The 21,217-nt window shown below is 42.6% G+C and overlaps 1 protein-coding gene across 1 annotated transcript in view; it reads left to right on the top strand.

Annotated features, from left to right (window-relative positions):
- The window catches only part of uif (sushi, von Willebrand factor type A, EGF and pentraxin domain-containing protein uif), an 81,650-nt gene extending 61,630 nt beyond the window's left edge, over positions 1-20,020 (top strand). Inside the window, exons 8-20 of the mRNA XM_022789274.2 lie at positions 1,889-2,422; positions 3,075-3,239; positions 3,507-3,911; positions 4,125-4,457; positions 4,557-7,545; positions 8,866-9,066; positions 9,342-9,735; positions 9,949-11,344; positions 11,557-12,825; positions 13,090-13,291; positions 15,842-16,005; positions 16,959-17,111; positions 17,278-20,020. Of these exons, the coding sequence (XP_022645009.1) occupies positions 1,889-2,422; positions 3,075-3,239; positions 3,507-3,911; positions 4,125-4,457; positions 4,557-7,545; positions 8,866-9,066; positions 9,342-9,735; positions 9,949-11,344; positions 11,557-12,825; positions 13,090-13,291; positions 15,842-16,005; positions 16,959-17,111; positions 17,278-17,306 (8,234 nt within the window). The 3' untranslated portion in view covers positions 17,307-20,020. The remainder of the gene's footprint in view (positions 1-1,888; positions 2,423-3,074; positions 3,240-3,506; positions 3,912-4,124; positions 4,458-4,556; positions 7,546-8,865; positions 9,067-9,341; positions 9,736-9,948; positions 11,345-11,556; positions 12,826-13,089; positions 13,292-15,841; positions 16,006-16,958; positions 17,112-17,277) is intronic.
- The last annotated feature ends 1,197 nt before the right edge of the window (positions 20,021-21,217 follow it).

Raw genomic sequence — 21,217 nt, 5'->3', positions numbered from 1 at the left:
AGCGCTGCTGGCAGGCCTACCACCTCGGCATTACGCCACTGTACCGCTCTCTTTGCAATGGAACGCCTGCGCCTCTTTCGGTGTCCGTACTTTGTCCGAGTGGTTGTTGTCGCTGCTGCAGTGATAATGACAGCGTTAGCTCTGGCTTGCGGTATTACTGTCGTGAAGCGGAGCCACAGCGGCGAGACACTCACTGAGCCAGCCAATAGTTGTTACAATAATGGGGAGGGGGTAAGGAAGAATAGGGAAAAATGCAGAGAACTAACAATTCAAGCGGCGGAAACCAACAGTTGGTACAAACTAAGTATCAACTATTCTGGTTTCCTAGCTCTCCCGGTTACAATGAACGAGAGCCCAGGCATACGAGAGACGAGTGGCGGTCCCGCTGTTGTCGCGATGTCCGGCGGTGGCGCTAGTAGTAGCTCCCGTTGTTGTTGAATTAGACAATGAAGGAACTACCGATCGAACAGTTAGTTCACGACGACCAGAAGTACCATAAAGTTCCCCGTAGTAGATAAGTGGATAGTGCGCCTACCTACCAATCGTGCTACTCTTGGTTCGAATCCGGGCATCGACACAGTTTCTTTCGTGCTGGGATCTAATGGGATGCCTAACGACGGTACCGAACATTCGAGACCTTCTGTTTAGAAGTTCTAAACGTGGTACGAATTATAGTAATCATCGTCGTGGTTGTTACGACAGCCGAAGTAGCAGCATTCGGTAACATGCACTCCTTGACCTGTGCTGCGAATGTTGTATCATTTCGATAATATGTTTGTTTTTTTGATCGTTCTCCATTTTTAGATAAGCATAACTGCTCATAGACAGACAAATACATCCGTAGCCGAATAGCCTACTGCTACGAAGTAGTCGCATAGATGTCTACATACGTACAGATTCAAATCGTCACGGCTCACGGAAGGTAGCGTTCTTGATAAGTCTGCATATTTAGATCTGTGAAGGGGGTCCGGATCGACAACACGGGTGCCACAAGTGAGATCACAACACGTCACCTTAAGCGTGAAATATCCGCGTACCACCTTTGAGACGGGGCGATGCTCACTTCACGGTAAATACGTACCACAACTGAGTTATAGGCAGCTAGCAGTTACAAGACATTCTAATTCATGAACTGACGCATATTAAAAAGCAGGGAAAGCGAATACCGACGCAGTCTGCAGAGATGCTTTTAAGTCCTTCATATTGTCATGACAAGTTAAAACTCGCCACTCCTATGCAAAGCAGCAAATGTGGCGCAATTTAAGCAAAGTTTACTTGCCACATATTATGTGCTATTGAGTAGTTATGTTAGCTTCGTTTCCCCCCTTCATGCTAATTTCGATTCGGAAAGTTCAACTTTTAGTTTGGTTATGGAAAGGTTTGTATCGACAGCTATTTTATTTCTAGTCTTCTCTCTATTTTGCATATACGTTTATACGGGTAAATAGAAACTACCATTGTTCCTAGAAAACGAGATGGCAATCCGTGATTAGCTGTAGTTACAGCAGTAGAAGGCCCCACGACAACCCGAAACACATCCATTTATTTTCATCATTTTGATCATTATCCAGCGTGTTTAAAGCATAATAGATCAGAACAAAAATATTAGACACGCATAAAAATAACGCAGGAACTTCACAAGGGATTTAGCTAAGGCTGGGTAGTGTTTCGTAAGATAAAAGATTAACTATCATTTTAATAAAAATGGTTCACTTGTATACCTAAAACTTTTCATCCGGTAGCGGAAAAATCCGTCTTAGGTACGTGTTGTATTAGATTCTGATAATTTACCTGCTCAAGAAGAGTCTAGAAAGGGCGCACACAGCTGCGGAAGAACGATGATATGTTTAATTCTATTTTCAGTCATTTTCTGCTAACATGCTTGCAGGCAAGAAGGGTTTCGAGCGTAACATGGACTGCCGGCCAGTTGGAGATCTCGGTGTAGCAAATGGGGCAATTCCAGATCACGCTATTTCAGTGTCGTCGTTTGAGACCGGTTACCCAAAGGAGAAAATCCGCCTGGACGGCGAAGGAGGCTGGTGTGGTTCAATTCCTCGCGCTGGCGAGAATCACGCCCAGATTGATTTGTCTGCCCCCACAGTGATTCGAGGATTACGCACCCAGCCGGTGTTCCGTGCTGACGGAGCGCAGGCGTTCCCGATTTCGGTACGAATTCAATATACAGATGAAGAAACCGATGCATTCCGAGACTACGCCGACCCGATGGGCCGTCCGATGGAATTCCAGCTGACGCCAAATGGAGGATCTGGACTGGCCGTCATTAATTTGCCAATACCAATCGAAGCTCGATTCATTCGAGTGCTTGTTGTAGAGTATGTGGCTGCACCTTGCATGCGGTTAGAACTGATGGGATGCTCTCGACAGGATTGTATTGACGTCAACGAGTGTCTCAAAAATAACGGTTTGTTTTTCCCACCTTTGCTAATGTCGTCTGTACAACTTGTGCAGTGTTTTTTTTTTTACTATTAATCCTAACTGTAACATCAGTAACACATTTGAATAGCGTGCTTGTAATAGATGCCATATCCGAACCGTCTCTCTCGAATCGTTCATTAGATTTTCATGCATTTAGCAGAAACTCTGCCCGAAGCAAGTTATGCCTGTCCAAAAGCGCATTATTATAAATCTTCCTTGTATTTTATTAAAATAAACCACTGAAATGAATTAGGTAACAGAATTATGGCCGGCCTACTCTGTAAAGATCTGACGACAATAAAAAAACAAGCAAACCATATAAGACTACTCATGTTATAAAGCATCCTTGCTTATTTCACGAGCACCCGCATACATATGGGCGCATATACTGACACAAATTATTTGTTGGCTTCCAATAGTGTAGTAATACCTTAATGCAACTGCGCATTTTTACCAAGATATCATAATACAATGGAGTCATAAAAAAAAATGTATCCGCCCACAATTGTCTGGTGGATAATTATTCCGCTATTAAAGGCCAGTAATCCGCGGATACGGAGATATAGCATAACGGGTTTTCACGGACGGATTATAGATCTTTATCACTCCCTCGTTAATCTTAGTTTCATATTCTGCAGGCGGCTGCCACCAAAGGTGCGTGAACAGTCCGGGCAGTTTCCACTGCATGTGCAACGTAGGCTATGAGCTATATAGCAAAAATGGCACATCGGGTTTCTTCATTCCCTCGAGTGAAACAGGCTTCCGCGATGGTGATACATATGCTCTTAACAAAACCTGTGTTGGTGCGTATTTTCAAAATACTTGACAATAAATATCAAATCTATCAAAATTGACCAAAAATCCGCTATCTTAAGACTTTACTAGGGCTTCATTAGCTATGTCCGACGATAGACCACCAAACGTCTATAAAGTTTAGGCTGTATCCGTGCATCTAAACCAACAGACCCTTTGAGAGCAATGGTGATTGCGTGCTTCACTAATCAAGATTTTGACGGACAAACTTATAGGCACAGTTGAATGCTGACTATACCGGCATTTTAACTTTTCAGCCAAGGAGTGCCCCGTGTTGCGTGCTCCGGAAAACGGACGAATGCTCTCTACTCTTGAGCGTTTCCGATTTGGAGACGTAGTGAATTTTCAATGTGACTTTGGGTACGTGCTGCATGGAGCCCAGTCGTTGACCTGTACTTCTGGAGGTAATTGGAACGGTACTATGCCAGCGTGCCTTCCTGCCAAGTGTACTGGATTACACGATGATCCAACACAAGGCCTTTCGTTAAGATCCAATGGCCATGATAATTATATCATGTTCCAGGATAATGTCACAATTTCTTGTTCGGAGACCGGCCGCCCTTTGAGGAACACAGCAACTGCTGCTTTTCGTCAATGCGTCTACAGCCCTCGACCGGGGAAGCCCGATTATTGGCTTGCTGGAGCACCTCCTGCTTGTGAACGTGAGCTATACTGATATTAATAATATTCTGTTTAGATGCAACAAACTGTACCAAGTGGACGTATAATGATCCTCAATCTATTAAACAACTACATTTTCTCGTCGATTTATGGCCTACTATTAAGACAATGCAAAGGTTGTCTCGAATCGGCATTGTTTGTATAACTTTTGAAGTAAAAATTCGTAATCTATGTGTTTTGTTGTCTATTCCCAGGTGTGGATTGCGGAGCTCCTCCAGACAGTATTGGTGCCACTTATGGCTTCCACGTTGACACGAAATATCGGGCTTCCTTCTTTTTTGGCTGCGAAGAAACATTTACACTCGTCGGCAAAAGCAGCCTTAACGACAATGTGATTCGGTGCCAAGAGGACGGTTCGTGGGATTTTGGCGACCTACGCTGCGAAGGACCGGTATGTCAGGATCCGGGTCGACCTGCTGACGGATATCAGATCGCGAATAGTTATGAACAGGGCTCCGAAGTTACCTTTGGTTGTACCCGACCCGGATACGTGCCTTACAATACTGAACCAATCACATGCGTCAAAAGTGAGTTTTTCATTTGTGTTTGCATAGATTTATGAACTAAGCCTTCGGCGAATGACCGATATTCGATGCTGACGATTCGTACGTCTCTGACCATTTCAGACGCTGATTGTAAGGTCGTAAAACCTTTGGGACTCACCTCTGGCAAAATACCCGACAGTGCCATCAACGCAACGTCTGCTAGAAGCAACTACGAGGCTAAAAATGTTCGGCTTGGATCAACAACCGGGTGGTGCGGCACCCAAGAGGCCTTCACTTACGTTACCGTTGACCTTCAGAGGGTACATCACATCAAAGCCATAATGATTAAAGGAGTTATCACAAACGATGTCGTAGGTCGGCCCACCGAACTGCGTTTCTTTTATAAGGTCAAGGAAAACGAGAACTTTGTCGTCTATTTTCCAAACTTCAATTTGACGTCAAGGGAGCCGGGCAACTACGGAGAGCTCTCCGTCATTGATTTGCCATTGAGTGTGAAGGCGCGCTACGTCATTCTGGGCATTGTCAGCTATAATAAAAACCCATGCCTAAAGTTTGAACTGCTTGGCTGCGAGGATTCGCCGGACGACGTTTTGCTTGGTTACGAGAATGCCAACCCGGTTTGCGTGGATAAGGAGCCACCTCGTTTCGAGAATTGTCCCACTCATCCTGTCGTTGTGGAGTCGTCGCCGGACGGAATACTCCCGGTCGATTTCGTCATTCCGACAGCCACTGATAATTCCGGTCGTGTCGCTAGGATGGAGATAAAGCCATTGGGTTTCCGCCCCCCCCAAATGGTGTTCGAAGACACGGTTGTTCAGTATATTGCATATGATCACGATGGCAACGTGGCTGTATGTGTCGTTAATATCACTGTGCCTGATTATACTCCACCGTCAATTAAATGTCCACAGTCCTACGTTGTTGAGTTAACAGAAAAACAGGACAGCTATGTAGTGAACTTCAACGACACCCGCTTACAGATCATCGCTATAGATAAATCTGGCCACGTAGACATTAACATAACGCCGGAGTCAGCTGTAATTCCTATTGGTGGTTACCGTAATGTCACGGTAACTGGCACTGATAGGTTCGGAAATCAGGCTTTCTGCTATTTCCAGGTTTCGGTACAAGCCACAAGTTGTGTTGACTGGTCATTGCAAGCACCGACGAATGGCATCGTCAATTGCCTTCCCAATGATGAAGGTACGGGCTATCAATGTCTCGCAACGTGTAAGAATAAATACCGTTTCACCGACGGCGAAAAAGCCAAGACATTTGAATGTAAAAACAAAGGGGCTTGGGTTCCTAAATCAATTATTCCTGATTGTGTCTCAGAAGAAACAAACGAAGCGTCCTACGACGTGACCGCACAGGTGGAATATCGATCTGGTGGGGCTGTGCACGAATCATGCCTTGGCCACTACACAGGATACGTACAAACTTTTTATGGTCGTTTAAATCGCTTGTTATCAGACCGCTGCTCAGCTATCAATGTGCAAATGGATCTGTCGTTCCATAATACGACCGCAACAATTAAAAGTGATAACGAACTTGTTATTGACTACGTTGTACGAATTGTACCCGTAGTACATCAGAAGTTACTGTATGACCTCTGTGGTTCAACACTTGGGCTCATCTTCGATTTAAGCGTCCCCAGTACATCGGCCCTGATCGAACCTATTCTAAACATTAGTGCACAAGATGTTGGTGGATCTTGCCCTACAATTCAAGCAAAACGTTCGACAATTAAGCGTGGCTTCACCTGCGAATACGGAGAGGTATTAACAAACGAGACCGGAATCGTACCTCGGTGTCTCCATTGTCCGGCGGGTACTTTTGCCTCGGAAGATGAAAGATGTAGCTTCTGTCCACGGGGGTACTACCAAGACCTAACAAGGCAAGCAAAGTGCAAGAAGTGTCCTGACGGAACCCACACTAAAGAGGAAGGAAGCAAGTCTCTCAGTGATTGTGTACCCGTTTGTGGTTACGGCACATATTCTGCAAACGGCCTCGTCCCGTGTCTTCAATGCCCAGAGAATTCATATGCTGGAACTCCCCCACCTGAAGGCTTCCGTGAGTGCACTAAATGCCCTCCGAACACGTTCACATATTCTGATGGAGCTGCAAGTGCTGGTAGTTGCAAAGCCAAATGCCACCCCGGAACCTACTCCGAAACCGGCCTTGAGCCATGCTACGAGTGTCCGGTTAACTTCTACCAATCGCAGGACGGTCAAACCCAATGCATACGGTGTGCTTCCAACCAGAAAACCAATATGCCCGGTCAAATGACACCTGAGGCTTGCCAGCCGGTGCAATGTAATCCTACGATCTGTAAAAACGGCGGCCTCTGCTTGGCCCAAAACCATCAGGCTACGTGTTATTGTCCTGCTGGTTTCACCGGTCAGTATTGTGAGACTGATATGGATGAGTGCGCGTCAGGTCCTTGCTACAATGGTGGCTCGTGTATTGATCGGCCTCAAGGCTACAGCTGCAAATGCGCTCCTGGATATTCTGGCTTCCAGTGCGAAGTTGAGAAGTCAGAGTGCGACGTGCCTAACATTTGTCCTGAACGCGCCATGTGCCAGGATTTGCCTGGGTCTGGCTCAGTAAATTGTCTCTGCCGTTCTGGGTATGAAGGCGCTACTTGCAACGTGACTGTCAATCCATGCACCGTTGGTCAGACACCCTGCCATAATGAGGCGAACTGCATCCCACTAAAACACGGCCGATACAAATGTAGCTGCGCCCCAGGATGGGTCGGACCTAATTGCGAGACAAATATCGACGATTGTGCCGAGAACCCATGCTTACTTGGGGCTGCCTGTACAGATCTTATCAACGACTTTGTGTGTGAATGCCCTCCCGGTTTTACTGGTAAACGATGTCAAATTAAGCAAGATCTTTGCTCAACTAACCCCTGTGGCGATAACGGCATATGTATTGATCGGATGTTTAGACACGAGTGTATATGTAAGCCTGGATGGAGTGGGCCTGCTTGCGAGGACCAAGTCGATGAGTGCCTCTCATCACCATGCCAGCATAACGGAGTTTGCATAGATGTGATTAATGGATTCCGTTGCCAATGCGACGCCGGATTCACTGGAATGGCGTAAGTAATATCTGTGAGTTTTTGACTGCTTCATTTAAACCTGAGTAATCTTTCCAGGGCATATCTGAAGAAGGCTCCCGTAAAAACTCCCACTCATAACTTCACAGTGCTGCCAAAGTATTTATAAATTTAGCTTAGTTAATAAGTAGTAAGGTTTTTTCAGGCACAAAGAGCTGTTATGTCCTTTGCTGAGGTTCCCAATGGCTGAATCACAATAGAGCACCCAATTCCAGAGGATACCTTCCAGATGAATCCATTGCGTTCCCTTTCTCTTTATCTTAGATACACTCGAGCTAATAAAACTTAAAAGAAAAAGTAAGCTACTCTTAAAAACGCGAGTTCGGCTTAATGTATTGAAGCTGAGTATGCGTCACCTGTCTTTCACAAACCTGCTCTGCTGCTCAGTCAAGCTCTAAAATCTCTATTCTATATTAGAGGAAAAAATCTAGAAATCATCTTGGCTCTTGTCGATACACTCCAAGCCAACTTTTGTAAATATTCGTACCCATAAGTGGTTAAGTCTGTCTCAAAAACGTATCAGCTGACTCATCCCAAGGTGCTTAAGGTTGGTTCTTTGATCCGAAAGACCTAACTCCCGATCTTCTGATACCAGACATCCTTTTTTTTGTGTCAAAGCGTATTGTATTGTTGCTTAGAGAACTGCAAATAGGCGTGTAACTGACCTGCACTACAGGTAATACGGAACAATGCCTTCAGTCCGATCTCTAGAGCTTCTCTCTATATCTACCAATAATATTATTATACCATATTCCGGATTCATACTTGAAGTCACTGACCTATAAATCTTAATGCTGATAATGTTCAGCTTTAAAGCGAACTCGTAGCGTTTTCTTTAAATTACTCGTTTTGTTATCAGACTGCAATGAATTACCTGATACACAACCAACTCCACAATGCCCTGAATATCCGCTCCCTATAACTTGAGATCTGCTACTTAATCATCTGAAAAGCTTTGTTTCTAACGCAGTTTTAATATAATTTTAATTTTTTTTTATTGCCGTGTGCCTATCATTGTATCGTTTATTTGTATATTAAATAATCTATATATTTATTACATTCCGATTGACGCCGCTAATTCTACTACCATACGATTGTTAAAGGTCTGTTGTTGCAGACACGATAATTTTATCTAGTATATAACATGTCTTTAAATTGTAATTAAAACGAAGGTTGAATGGTTAACAATAAATTCATCCTTATACTATGCGCGGTTATGTAGCTTTTTGTGCTGTTACGAGGATCCGAGATGGCTTATCTTTCTGACTGCGGCTCGTTCTTTATTTTTCTGATCGTTTCTAGGTGTCAGCATCATGTCGATGACTGCAAATCAGACCCGTGCCAAAATGGCGGCAGTTGTATAGATCAAATCGATGGTTTTACCTGCGAGTGTCGCCCAGGTTTCGTGGGTCTTCAGTGCGAAGCAGAAGTAGACGAATGCATTTCGGGACCCTGTCACGCAACTGGCACCCGCCAATGCATAGACAAGGATAATGGGTTTGAGTAAGTCCCTCCAAAAGTGCCCATATCTGGCACTGGTTTCTAAAGATCCAAACACATAATTATATGTTAATTGCTTTTCGAACATCGCAGCATCGACTGGTCAATTCAATCTACAACGATATCCAATTTATTCATATTGTCTTAAACCAAAATTTCATTTATGCTTTTAGATTACGTCTAAGCAACCGGATAATTTGATAATACTTTGAAGATACTGATAATATAGTTAAGCGCAAAGTAATTTCTGCACTGTTTTATCCTTCTATGTACAACAGATGCGTTTGCAACGCAGGCTATACTGGTGACTACTGTGAAATAGACATTGACGAATGCGAATCGTCCCCGTGTGAGAATGGAGCAAAATGTATCGACAAAATTGGCAGCTTCTATTGCCACTGCCCGCCTGGCTGGACGGGGGAGCGTTGTGAGAAGGATATAGGCGGATGCGATTCTAGCCCGTGCCTTAACAATGCACACTGCATCGACCTGTTCGAGGATTTCTTCTGCGTCTGTCCAAGCGGAACAGACGGCAAACGCTGCCAAACATCACCTCAACGTTGCATTGGTGATCCATGCATGCACGGCGCCTCCTGTCAAGACTATGGCAGTGGACTTAACTGTACGTGCGCACCAGAATATACCGGAGTCGGCTGCCAATACGAATTTGACGTAAGTTAATTAAAGATCTTAAAATCTACTTAGTTCGATTAAATTTGATGCTGCCTTTATGTGAATGCATATTGTGTGACGATATTGTACCGTCGACTTATCAAGGTAGCTAAGCGACTTTAAAATGAGACTACCTTTCACCGTTTCTATCTCATCCATACGGCCACCGTGTTACGAATTAACCGGAGAATTTCTTTTTCATTATCAATTTAGGCTTGTGCAGAGGCCGTATGCCAGAACGGCGGCAAATGCCGGCGAGAAAACAAGAGCTATTCCTGCGAATGTTTGCCTGGCTACGGTGGCAAAAACTGTGAGAAGGACACCCAGGACTGCAGCCCCACGTCATGTCCGCCTAACGCGGAATGTATTGATTTGACAAACGGTTTCTTCTGCAAATGCCCGTTTAACTACACTGGTGAGGACTGCCGCAAGCCGATCTCTGTGAACTACGATCTCTACTTCAACGATGAGAGCCGCTCATCGGGGGCGGCTCTTAACACTCCCTTCGAATTGGGCTCATACAGTCTAACAGTTGCTCTTTGGGTACAATTTAACAACCCAGGCAGTGTAGGCACAGTGCTCAGCTTCTACTCTGTCAATGATCCGCACAAAGTCCTTAACAAGACACGACTTCTTAAGATTGACGACTCCGGCGTGCTGGTGTCTCTTTTTCCACAGCACACTGCTGACATCTACATACCATACCTTGACAATGTTCCCATAAATGATGGCAACTGGCATCATATCGTTTTTATTTGGGACGGTGTAGAAGGCACACTCACATTAATCACAGACACGGCGGTTGCCGGGGTTGTCACTGGTTACGTCCAAAAGGACAAACTACCTACTTATGGCTGGATGAGCCTCGGTGCGCCCGTCGACGTTGAAGATATGCGCGTAAAAGCCGAAAGCGGTTTCCATGGTCGGTTGTCACGAGTGAACGTCTGGGAACGCACTCTCGATTTTTCGCAAGAGATTCCTGGCCAGTTCCGCTCGTGTCAGAACTCACCTGTTCTCTTCCATGGACTTCAGCTTCGTTGGGCTAATTACGACAAGATTGTTGGAACCGTCGAACGTCAAGTGCCTGGTCACTGCGGCGAACAATCATGTACGACAACCGTAACAGAGGAGTGTATCGCTAAAGGAGGAGATAAGGTGCCACCTAAGGTCGTTTATTGTCCCCCGGATATGTGGGTCGTTACTCCTAACGAGTCGATCGCCCTCCAATGGGAGGAACCCGAGTTCTCTGATGAAACTGGAATTAAACCGGAAGTGACCGAATTAAACAGCATTCGTTCTGGCCACACATTCACCAAAGGTATCTTCGACCTCTCCTACGTTGCTAAGGATACCTATGGTAACCAGGCCCAATGTGACTTCCGAATTCATGTGTTAAGCGATTTCTGCCCGCTTCCAACAGCGCCCGTGGGTGGGTACAGGCAGTGCTCCGACTGGGGACCTGGCAGTCGTTTTAAAGTGTGTAGCATCGGATGTGAGGACGGCCTCGAGTTCTCCGAACATGTTCCTCAGTTCTACGTATGTGGTGCCGAAGGCTTCTGGAGACCTAACGATCGCCCCGAATTGCCCTTCACCTTCCCCGCGTGTGCTCGTAAGTCGAATCTTAGCTGCATTCTAAAATGTCTTATAAGATACTGCGTACTTAGACAGTTTATTTGTACTAATGCTAGCTTTCACTGTAAATATATTTCAGGAGAAGATCCGAGTAAGGAGGCACCTTAAATTTGAGGATATTTTGCTATGATATGATATGATTTGAAAAACGTTTAGTTTCTAACGTCCGTACACTGCTTTGATTTTCAGCTAAACGGCCTGCTCAGCGTCTCTTCCGCATATCTATGGATTTCACTTCTACCGTTGTATGTTCTGATTCGGGCAAAAAGATCCTGCGCTCCAGAATTACGGAAGCCCTTTTGCAAGTGAACAATGAATGGCGATTCTGTGTGGATCAATATCCGCCACAGTGCACCGGAACCCATCTTTCTGTGAAATGTCATAAGAACGGTGGGAGGGCAAAACGTCAAGCTGACAAAGAGGACGAGCCAACGAGCATCTACGCGCTAGAGATAACTTTCCCAGCACACAAGGACCCGGTAGTTCGCACTGGTAGCCAGCAGAAGGCTACCGTCAGGACGGTTGTCGAACAAGCAATCCTACAAGCTAATATCTTTGATGTACGCGAAACGCTGCCTAACGTCCAACCTGACCTCACCTCACTGAAGATTAGCACCGATTATTCGTGCATGCCCGGAGAGGTACCCGTTAGCACCTTTTGCGTAAAATGCTCTCTGGGTACTTACTACAGCAATGCCACCAACCAGTGCGAACTATGTCCAAACGGCTACTTCCAGGACGTCAGTGGTCAGCTCGTCTGCAAACCGTGCCCGGAGATTAACGGCAAGCAAGGCATCACTGCCAGCCTCGGCGCCCGAACTGTGGATGAATGCAAACAACGCTGTACGCCAGGCCAGTACTTCGATGCCACGGTAGGCTTCTGCAGGCCATGCGGCTATGGCTTCTATCAGCCTGAAGAAGGTTCGTTTAAATGTGAACCTTGTGGTCACGGGCTGACGACTCGAACTAATGAAGCTGCTTCCATTCAAGAGTGTCGAGAAGAATGTAAGCCCGGTCTTCAGCTCACCGTTACTGGCCAATGCGAACCTTGCCCCAAAGGCACCTTCCGTACTAGTGGTATGCCTTCCTGTCAACAATGTCCTAAGGGCAGGACAACAGCGGACTTTGGTTCTACCTCAGTAGAGCAGTGCTCCTTAGAGGTATGCCAGATAGGACACTATCTCAACGTCACTCGCAACTACTGTATGCCGTGCCCGAAAGGAACCTACCAAGACGAAGAGCAGAGAGACTCCGAGTGCAAGCCATGTCCTGCAGATACCACAACCGATACAGTCGGAGCCACCGACCCGTCTTTTTGCTCCGATCCATGCATGGTCAACGGAGAAAAACGCGTGTGTCACAAAAATGCCTATTGCGTATTTCTTGAAGATGAGCAGGACTTCGCTTGCAAATGCATGCCCAAGTTTAAATACAGCAACGAAACGGCCGAATGTATCGGTAAGTCTTTGAGTTGCTCTCCCACTTTCGTCAGCAACATAGGCAACATTCGTTTCTATACTTTTTTAATTATTGCAGAGCTATTTGATTGCAAGAACTTATAAGGACTACCTAGAAAATCGTCTGCTACAAATAAGTTTTACAGAGTATTGTTTAGTCTAAACATTCATCTCATTCATATAACAGCAAACCCTGTTAGAACCTAATCGGACGAGGTGAAACGAATAGGGTCATTAACACGCGTGCAATGCGACCGTTTTACAGATGTTTGCGAAGATTACTGCGAAAACGGCGGTAAATGTGAAATTCCACAAAACGCTATTGAGCCACGCTGTGTCTGTCACGGCAACTTCTATGGTGAACGCTGCGAAAGAAAGTCGGACTTTGTTTACGTCGCCGGCGGAATTACGGCTGCTGTCGTATTTATCATCGTCATGGTGCTTCTTATCTGGATGATTTGCGTCAGGTACGCACAAACAGCTGTTAACTATTTAATTGCGATCGTCGCAAGATACACGAAACGAATGAGTTCGAAGCTGACGGCAAAGGCATGTAGTCGTCAATGTAGCCCTGGTGCGTTCTATGTACTAAGTCTAATGCGGTGTCTGACTATCATCGTTTATTTTCTAGGGTCTCGTTGTTTGATTTTCGTCGAGGCCTTTGACGATATTAAAGGGTTCAATTCAGAGCTCATAGTGGCTTTTTGGAACACATTAGTTTGATTTGTCCGTGTTGCGCTGCTCCATTTTTCTAGGAAAAGACCGTCTGTTGTCAACTCAACAACCTCTATTGTCACCTGTACATATTCGTTGCGTTTAGATGACTAGCAATATGACTCAATGTTTATTTTTCATTAAGGAAAATGATATTATTAGCCACCATTGGAAATAACATAATTAGAACGAACCATGTGTCTCTACAAATACACACGGTCACCTAATACATAATAATGAATGGTCGTTGAAGATATTGTCACCTTCCAGCGTTGACTAAAGGAAATGAAATACACCAGTATACGAAAATATCGTGTACGTGTCAGCTTTGATTTCAGTAATCTTTTAAATTGTTATGACTGTTACTTCTTCAAGTGCCGGAATGACTGAAGCGTAATTTCACTGTTAATATACGTGGCCTTGATTGGTCGAACCACGCTTCTCGCATTCGAGGATAACTGCTACTCAAAGAGAAGATTTGTTAATTTCAAAGACGTAGCTTGCAAGACTCAATGAAGACTAAATTATATCTATACGCTTTGTCACCGAAAATAGCGCTAGTTCGGATTTCATTAGGTTAGCCCCAAGAACAGCCGTCACAAATTCCACGGAAAGGTTGTGAAATTGTGCTTTTTTTTTTATTGATCAAAGCACCGTCTTTTGAAGGGTTCTTCTTTTATTTTTATCTATATTTTTACACATATTGTTATTATTTTTATATTTATTATCTCTCGACTTCCACGTTATGTTCGAAAATGGAAGTAATGAAATGAGATTTTCTCCTGTAAAGAAAAAGCGGTGGTACATGCTTTAATGTGAATTCTTACAAAAAATACAAATGCTCGATTAATCGTTTGTCCGCTGAGTAGCTAACGAAAAAAAATCTTAATTTATACCAAGCTTCAAATGAAGCTGTACTTAACTTTAAGGTTCAGTATTACACAACAATGTAACAGTATCGTACTACGTCAATAGACGCCTTGGTACACGCTAATATCTTTAACTGCGTCTTTACAATCTACCTACGATGGTAAGATTTAAAAAAAAACATCTTAGCACACGAAAAATGGTGCTTCGTGTATCCTCTTCATGTGTTTTATAGTAAATATTGTTTGGGCACTTTGCAGATTATTCCATCGAATATCAAAATACCTCGAACCCTGCACGATGAAAAGTCCTTTACTGTGCAATCCTGTTCTAGAAGTTCTCTAAAACAGATGTGTTAAATTTATTTCCACCTTCGACCCCCGTACCTAATACATTCATCTTTCAAAAATTTACGTCACTCATGCTCTGTTGCCTCAGGCTAAATTCTGGGAACGTTTTGAGTTTTACGTCCGATACGACCTTTGTTAAGCATTATTGCCTCGTACGGCTAACGGCACGATACGACCTATGTCCATGCGGAGTATGAAACCTAAACTGCCCCCTAAATCCATCGATGTTGTAGTGACATTAAGATCGTTAACGGAATTGGCTATTTATTAAAAAGTCCCCAAAAGATGAGAGACAAAGGACAATTCTTTTGGGGACCAATATAAGTATGCCATCTTCGTTACATCATCTTCAAACTGTCTGTTGCTTACCATCTTTCTATAAAATATAAAAATTATTTTAAAAAATATTTTCTGTTTTGCTGTGCATTTCCATGCATTCAGTTGCTTTTCTTTTAGAGACCGATCGTAACACCCGTATGTACGAAGCCTGTATTTTGCGCCTGTTTTTCCTCTTCTAATGCTCGAGTATCCATTCAATAGAGGCGAGCAAACGTTGTCGTTGTTTTGTTGCTGTACTCACATTGATAGCTCTGTAGGGACATTTCCTGACTTTCTTTCATGAGCCGTGCTACCGATTGATAATTCTGTTTTCTTCTGTTCTGATCGGTGAATCAGTGGTCCTACTCGGCTTGTTTCGCCGTCTTCCACGAACTGCACTAGCTGATTTCATGGCTGAGCGGTAGCCATGTATGTGGGCTCTGCTATCGTTAGCTACTAAATTCGTACATTAATGCGTTTATATAGGCGAGCAGTGCTATAAGAATGCGATAATTATTCAGCCTTGCTGCTCATACTGTAATTGGCGTGTGTCTAACGAAATACACGATCTTACGTAGATAATAGTGTTAGAACACATCGTTATTCTTTGCCTATCGCGATTGATAATTATGATAATTGGGGTAACGTAGCTTAACAGTCTGCTGATTTCGATGTAAATATATATATATATATATATATATATATATATACTTAATCAATGCGATGCTCGGGAAGCTTGTAATAATACTTTACTCGATTGATTTGCAGAATGAGTTGGCGCGGCAAACCTGGCAAGATGCCACTCCCACCTGCAATGGACCTAGCTGGTTCTCAACAGAACTTCTACTATGGTGCACCAGCGCCGTACGCGGAAAGCATCGCTCCATCACATCATTCGACCTACGCTCATTACTACGACGACGAAGATGACGGCACGTGTTTTCCACAAATTGCACAAAAACAACACCATCCACCGTAACTTCTTTCCTCTTCATCGTTACTTTGGGGGCGTCCACCCCCTACTGGTGGTAACCGGCCCTTCCACAACAGCTTTGCAACCTCTTTCTCCTACTTTCATTTATCATGACGCCACATATTCCTTTTCGTGTCCTCTTTTGCTTTCTTTCATAAATACACCCATCCGTGTATATCCGTTCGCTTGTTCATCGAGTGATTCATTCTTAAATCTCCTATTCTTTCTTATCATTTATAGTCATCTACCATTATAAGCAATATTATTGTACTATTAACGCCTTCTACTTTTTCTTGTTTGGTCCTCTTCTCCTCAGTCTACTCAATCGAAATTTGGCTAAGCGGAATCGATTGAACTCGTCCTATCAGTCAGTGTACATCCTACAAATACATATGTACTACATATAACCTCTGTAGTTCTACCGACGTATTCGTATATATTATTGACGGCTATCATTCAAATGATCAAAATATTCCATCATTTTATTCGCGCCAATGTAGTACGTCAGTTTAGCGGAAGTGATCATCATCAACATGAACTTGTTGGCCTAACTTTGTGTGTGCGAAAGATGCGTAAACATGGTTCCTTCGCCTTTAAAGAAGCAATTCAATACTTACGCTGGTCTTATTCTATAATACGGCAAAATGACGACTAGGGAAGGCCTATGATCTGTGATACAGTAAAAGCTACTTTTTGTGCTTACCCTTTGGAATTGATTGATCTCGATGTGAGTGAACGCCTATAAAGTTAGTTGATTATTTACATGAGCACCTTTTTTTTTTTTTTTTTTTTTTATAGTCCAAGTTACAGTTAAGTTTTAAGATTACGTTTCAGAACGTTACTATCTTGAAACTTGGTAAATACAAAAAAAATTACCTTTAGACTAACTGTTTCATTGCAAATTGCCTTTAGGTTGGGAAATGCCAAACTTCTACAACGAAACTTACATGAAGGATGGCCTTCACAAAGGCGGCACTTTGGCGCGAAGTAACGCTAGTCTATATGGAACGAAAGAGGACCTCTACGACCGTCTGCGAAGACATCAGTATACTGGACACAAGAAAGGTAAACAATTCTATCCGCAGTTAAACTATTCTTTGTCGGGTGTCTTTTCGACATAGATAGGAAATAACTTTTACAGTTAAATAGTTAAAGATGGTGCATTATATATGATAATATTATATTCTTTGTTTTACGTTTTTGTTACTGTTTGTTTTTCCTTCGTTTACAGATAGCGACACAGAAGATCCTACGTCGTAAAGCTACAAAGGCACACTTCTTCATATCGCAAAAGCATCCCGTCGTTAATGTACCACGATGGCTAGATGATTATTACCAATATTCTTTTTGTATTAATTTGTATGTGTTTTACTGCGATTTTTCATGCTTTACTCGCATTATTATTATTATTTTTAGACGTAATAGAATAGAAAAGTAGCGTAGTGTTTTAAATGCCAAGCAAGACGCTTGTGGATGATTTACCTTCGCCGGTACCAAGTCATCTGCGGCCATTTTGAGTCAATTTTGAGCAGGAACGAGCCAGCTACTTGTGGACGCTGTAGATAACATTTAGTAGCCTGATCCCCTGAAGGTGGCCTAGTTCCGTTCTCCCTTGTAAAAAGAATTCTCCCCCTTGCACATTTCTCGGACCCCAACCCTCGCTCCCTTCTGTAGTCGTCATTTATACCGCCGCCATCTCAGCACCATCTCCATAACACCTTCGCAATTTATCTGTGTGGACTAGTAATTAGTCAGTGTGTAATATTCTAACGGGCGGCAGTCAGCTACCAGTCGAATCGAATGATATCTGTCATTGTATTGTAAATCAGCAACTTTTTAGCAGCCGTATTTTTAAATACAACTGTTCGATAATAGTATATTGATAATAAAAGTTCTATTATCGAACAAGAAAGAACAAGGTGATATGACATAATACTGACGGTGAGGGCATAGGGTTGGGTTCTAACATCTGTTTAAAGACGTTAGAGTTGACTAACTTATTGGAGGAAAGTGACATCTACGGTTAACTGCATTACTACCAGGATCTCCCTTTCTGGTAACAAACATATTTATCCACGCAAACGCAACAGGCGCTAGCACGCTTTCGTACGGAGAAACCAAGAAGTCTGGTGACTGTGTGAATCAATCGGCTTGGTTAGCAGAGCGGAGATCCTTCATAATACTGATGGAAGCATATGTCATCGACGAAGTGGCGACGTCCTCCCGCCATCGAGCACTTGCTCAACAATGACAGCGATCGATTTATACGATTTTCTTCCGAGGCATAATTTGATGTCAACTTGATTTTGGTCACAAAAGTAGTCTAGGAAGGCAAATGTTTATTGACAATTTAGATGTAAAACTTATTATTATATTTAAGAAAAATAAGGATGAAAAATTATAAAACATTAAAAACATCTAACATACAGATAGACTAAGTTTGGTAATCACACCGATCGTTCCATTTATCGGTGGAACGCTATTTATCAATCGATAAATTCACCTGTACTAATAACAGTCTTCGAATCATTTACCTAACTAATTCGGTAGATTTATTTTTAACCTTTAAAATAACTTTCTCTTTTTTTTTTTTTTTTAATATATGTACGCGTGTTTATAGCAAAAAAAAAAGCTGACCCCCTTGAGGAAACCGCAAGCCATTTCAATCACCCATTAAATACAGTAAATACTTAACTGAATCCTTTTTTTTTTTAATTGTTTAGTATTATTATAGTGTAATGCTTGCGAATGAATGAATTATTTTGGTTGTCCGAGTGAAATGATTGGATGATTTCAAGAGTAACAAGTCGGAATCAATCGGAAATTATGGTAGTAATATATAGGTTTTAAGCTCTTCGAAAATGATAATTATTCATTCAGTTAAGCTTCGCACATATAAACAGTTACTTATTATTCCGGCGCGTTCATCAGTTGTTGTAATGAAAGGCAGTATTATTACTACTGTTTATTTACCTATTTATTATTAGAGGGTTGTCATCACTGAAGCAAAAAATGAAATAACTGCTAAATAACGGAGGAAAATCAGTAACACCTTACTACACCGGTAGACATCGCGCGACCAGGTTATTAAATACCTAGATACACACCCGATAGGATTCACTGTCCGACGACGATAACAGCTAACGCGCGAATTTTTGCCCCTTTTAGGCAATGATGCGATTTCTAAGTTATAGTACGTTTTGCCAATTCCAAACTTTATTACCATACACGTGCCTGAGAGAGAGAACGTCACACGAATCGGTAGGCCGTGCCGACGCATAATACTCGCTTGTAGATTTCTTTCCCTTTCGTGTTTATACGCGAACGAGGGAAACGGATCGTTAAGGAACGCCAACTGAAGTACTATTATAATATAAGGAATGATATACGCACGAAGAGTATAGAATAAGACCGAGCAAAAGACTAACGATGAAGAACGCCGATCGCGTGGTTTCAAGGTCTTGAATGCGGTGAGACGATACATAATACGATTATTGTATTCCAAAAGTAGAAGGCTATGGGGTAATACTGCAATTTTTCGGGGAATATTGATTTATTACGGCGTTGACGTATCAATGTTTAGTGATGAGAAAGGACAGACAACTAGATATTCGAGATGATGTAGCCCTGTGGTTTTGCTCATGGATAACTGCTCATATCTACGTCCCAATGCTCTCTGTTCTACAATTATCTGCCGACTCCGTTCTGAGGCCATTAATAAGGGCCTGATACATAAATAACAAACATATTGGAAAAATATGTTTCTATGGTCTTTCAACTATTAATACTCGTTCAGTTATTGTTTTTGTTCACCCTCAGCTTTCTCGTTTCTCTTCGGTACTTGTCTTCCTTATAAACTTCTGTATGTAACGATATAGCTTCTTTTTCCCGAATAATCCAAATGATGAATAAAAAGCGGATGAATACTGAAAGATTGACGGCAATAAATAAATAAATATGAAGTTCGTATAATTTGCAATGTTTTTTCACTCACTAATAGTTAATAATAACTAACGACTTGTTTATAATATTTAGTGAATAATTAGCGGTATCTTAAGAGCAATGTATTTATGTGAATGATGGATGACGACCGTTCTACATGCGACGGCATATTCAAATAAATAAAAGCAAAACAGGCAAGGTGGGTATTCCCCTTACGTGATACCTCAGCAAGTGTACGCTATTTTTTTTTTTTTATCAGTAACACCTTTCCAGCATAGTTCGAGCGTATTTGGTAATAACAGGATGATTCATTGAGTGGCCGCCTTAACCTTTTATATAATAAATGTAATTAAAAAGTTTAACAATCCTACCGCTGACTGTAGTCGCGCGACTGTTGTAGAGCGTATCATTAGTCCTAGCAAAGAATGCGGGGAACCCACCGTGAACGCTTTCCGAAAAGGGAGACATTTTGTATCTAAGAAAAAAGGCCAGAGTGATAAGAAATACCTTGTTGTCGATGAGAAACGTAGAGATCTGTCGTTATCCGCGCATTCTGTCTCTGATGAGGGGTTTTCCAATTCCCATTTTAACATGAAACAAGTCAATGTGTAATAACACGAATCTTAATCGTTGTGTATTTAAGGTAGTAAACAGTATAGCCACTGCACTTAAGGTCGTATTAGCGGGACTTGCTAGAGCAATCTATCATTTAGATCCCGAGGGGCTTTTGTTGACACGTTGTCCAAGTTTATTAAGTTTATCTTAGAGGAAGTCAAGATATGGTACTTGAAGTGACAGTAAGGGATAGTTCAGGTTCATATATACGAAAAATCACCCGCCTTCGAGGGTAAATCGCTCATGGGCTAGATATTTGAATTACCTGTACATGCGATCAGATGCCAATGTGACCCTTTATGCCATCATAATAAAATATGCAATTTCAAATGCGTCGAGAACATTGGTCGTGGCAAATGGTTAAGGTGGATCATAAGATTTACTTGATCTCATATTGTTCCATCAACGTGCACTCATCTGGCAGGAATAAAACAATGCATACGCTTAGTGAGCGTACTCAACGCTCGTACACGCCACTCTCCGAAACCATGTTCAAGATGTTTTCTTTTTCTTTTTCAATAGTATTCCAATGAACGATATAGAAACAGTATTTGAATAGCTCATTCAACATGTAAATCACTATGTTTTCTTAGAGAAGGGACGTACTCGGTACA

Source organism: Varroa destructor, unplaced genomic scaffold (assembly GCF_002443255.2).
Source record: "Varroa destructor unplaced genomic scaffold, Vdes_3.0 BEIS01000001.1, whole genome shotgun sequence".
Taxonomy (NCBI): Eukaryota; Metazoa; Arthropoda; class Arachnida; order Mesostigmata; family Varroidae; genus Varroa; species Varroa destructor.
Note: the sequence above shows the minus strand (reverse complement) of the source record. Positions and strands in the feature narration are given on the sequence as shown.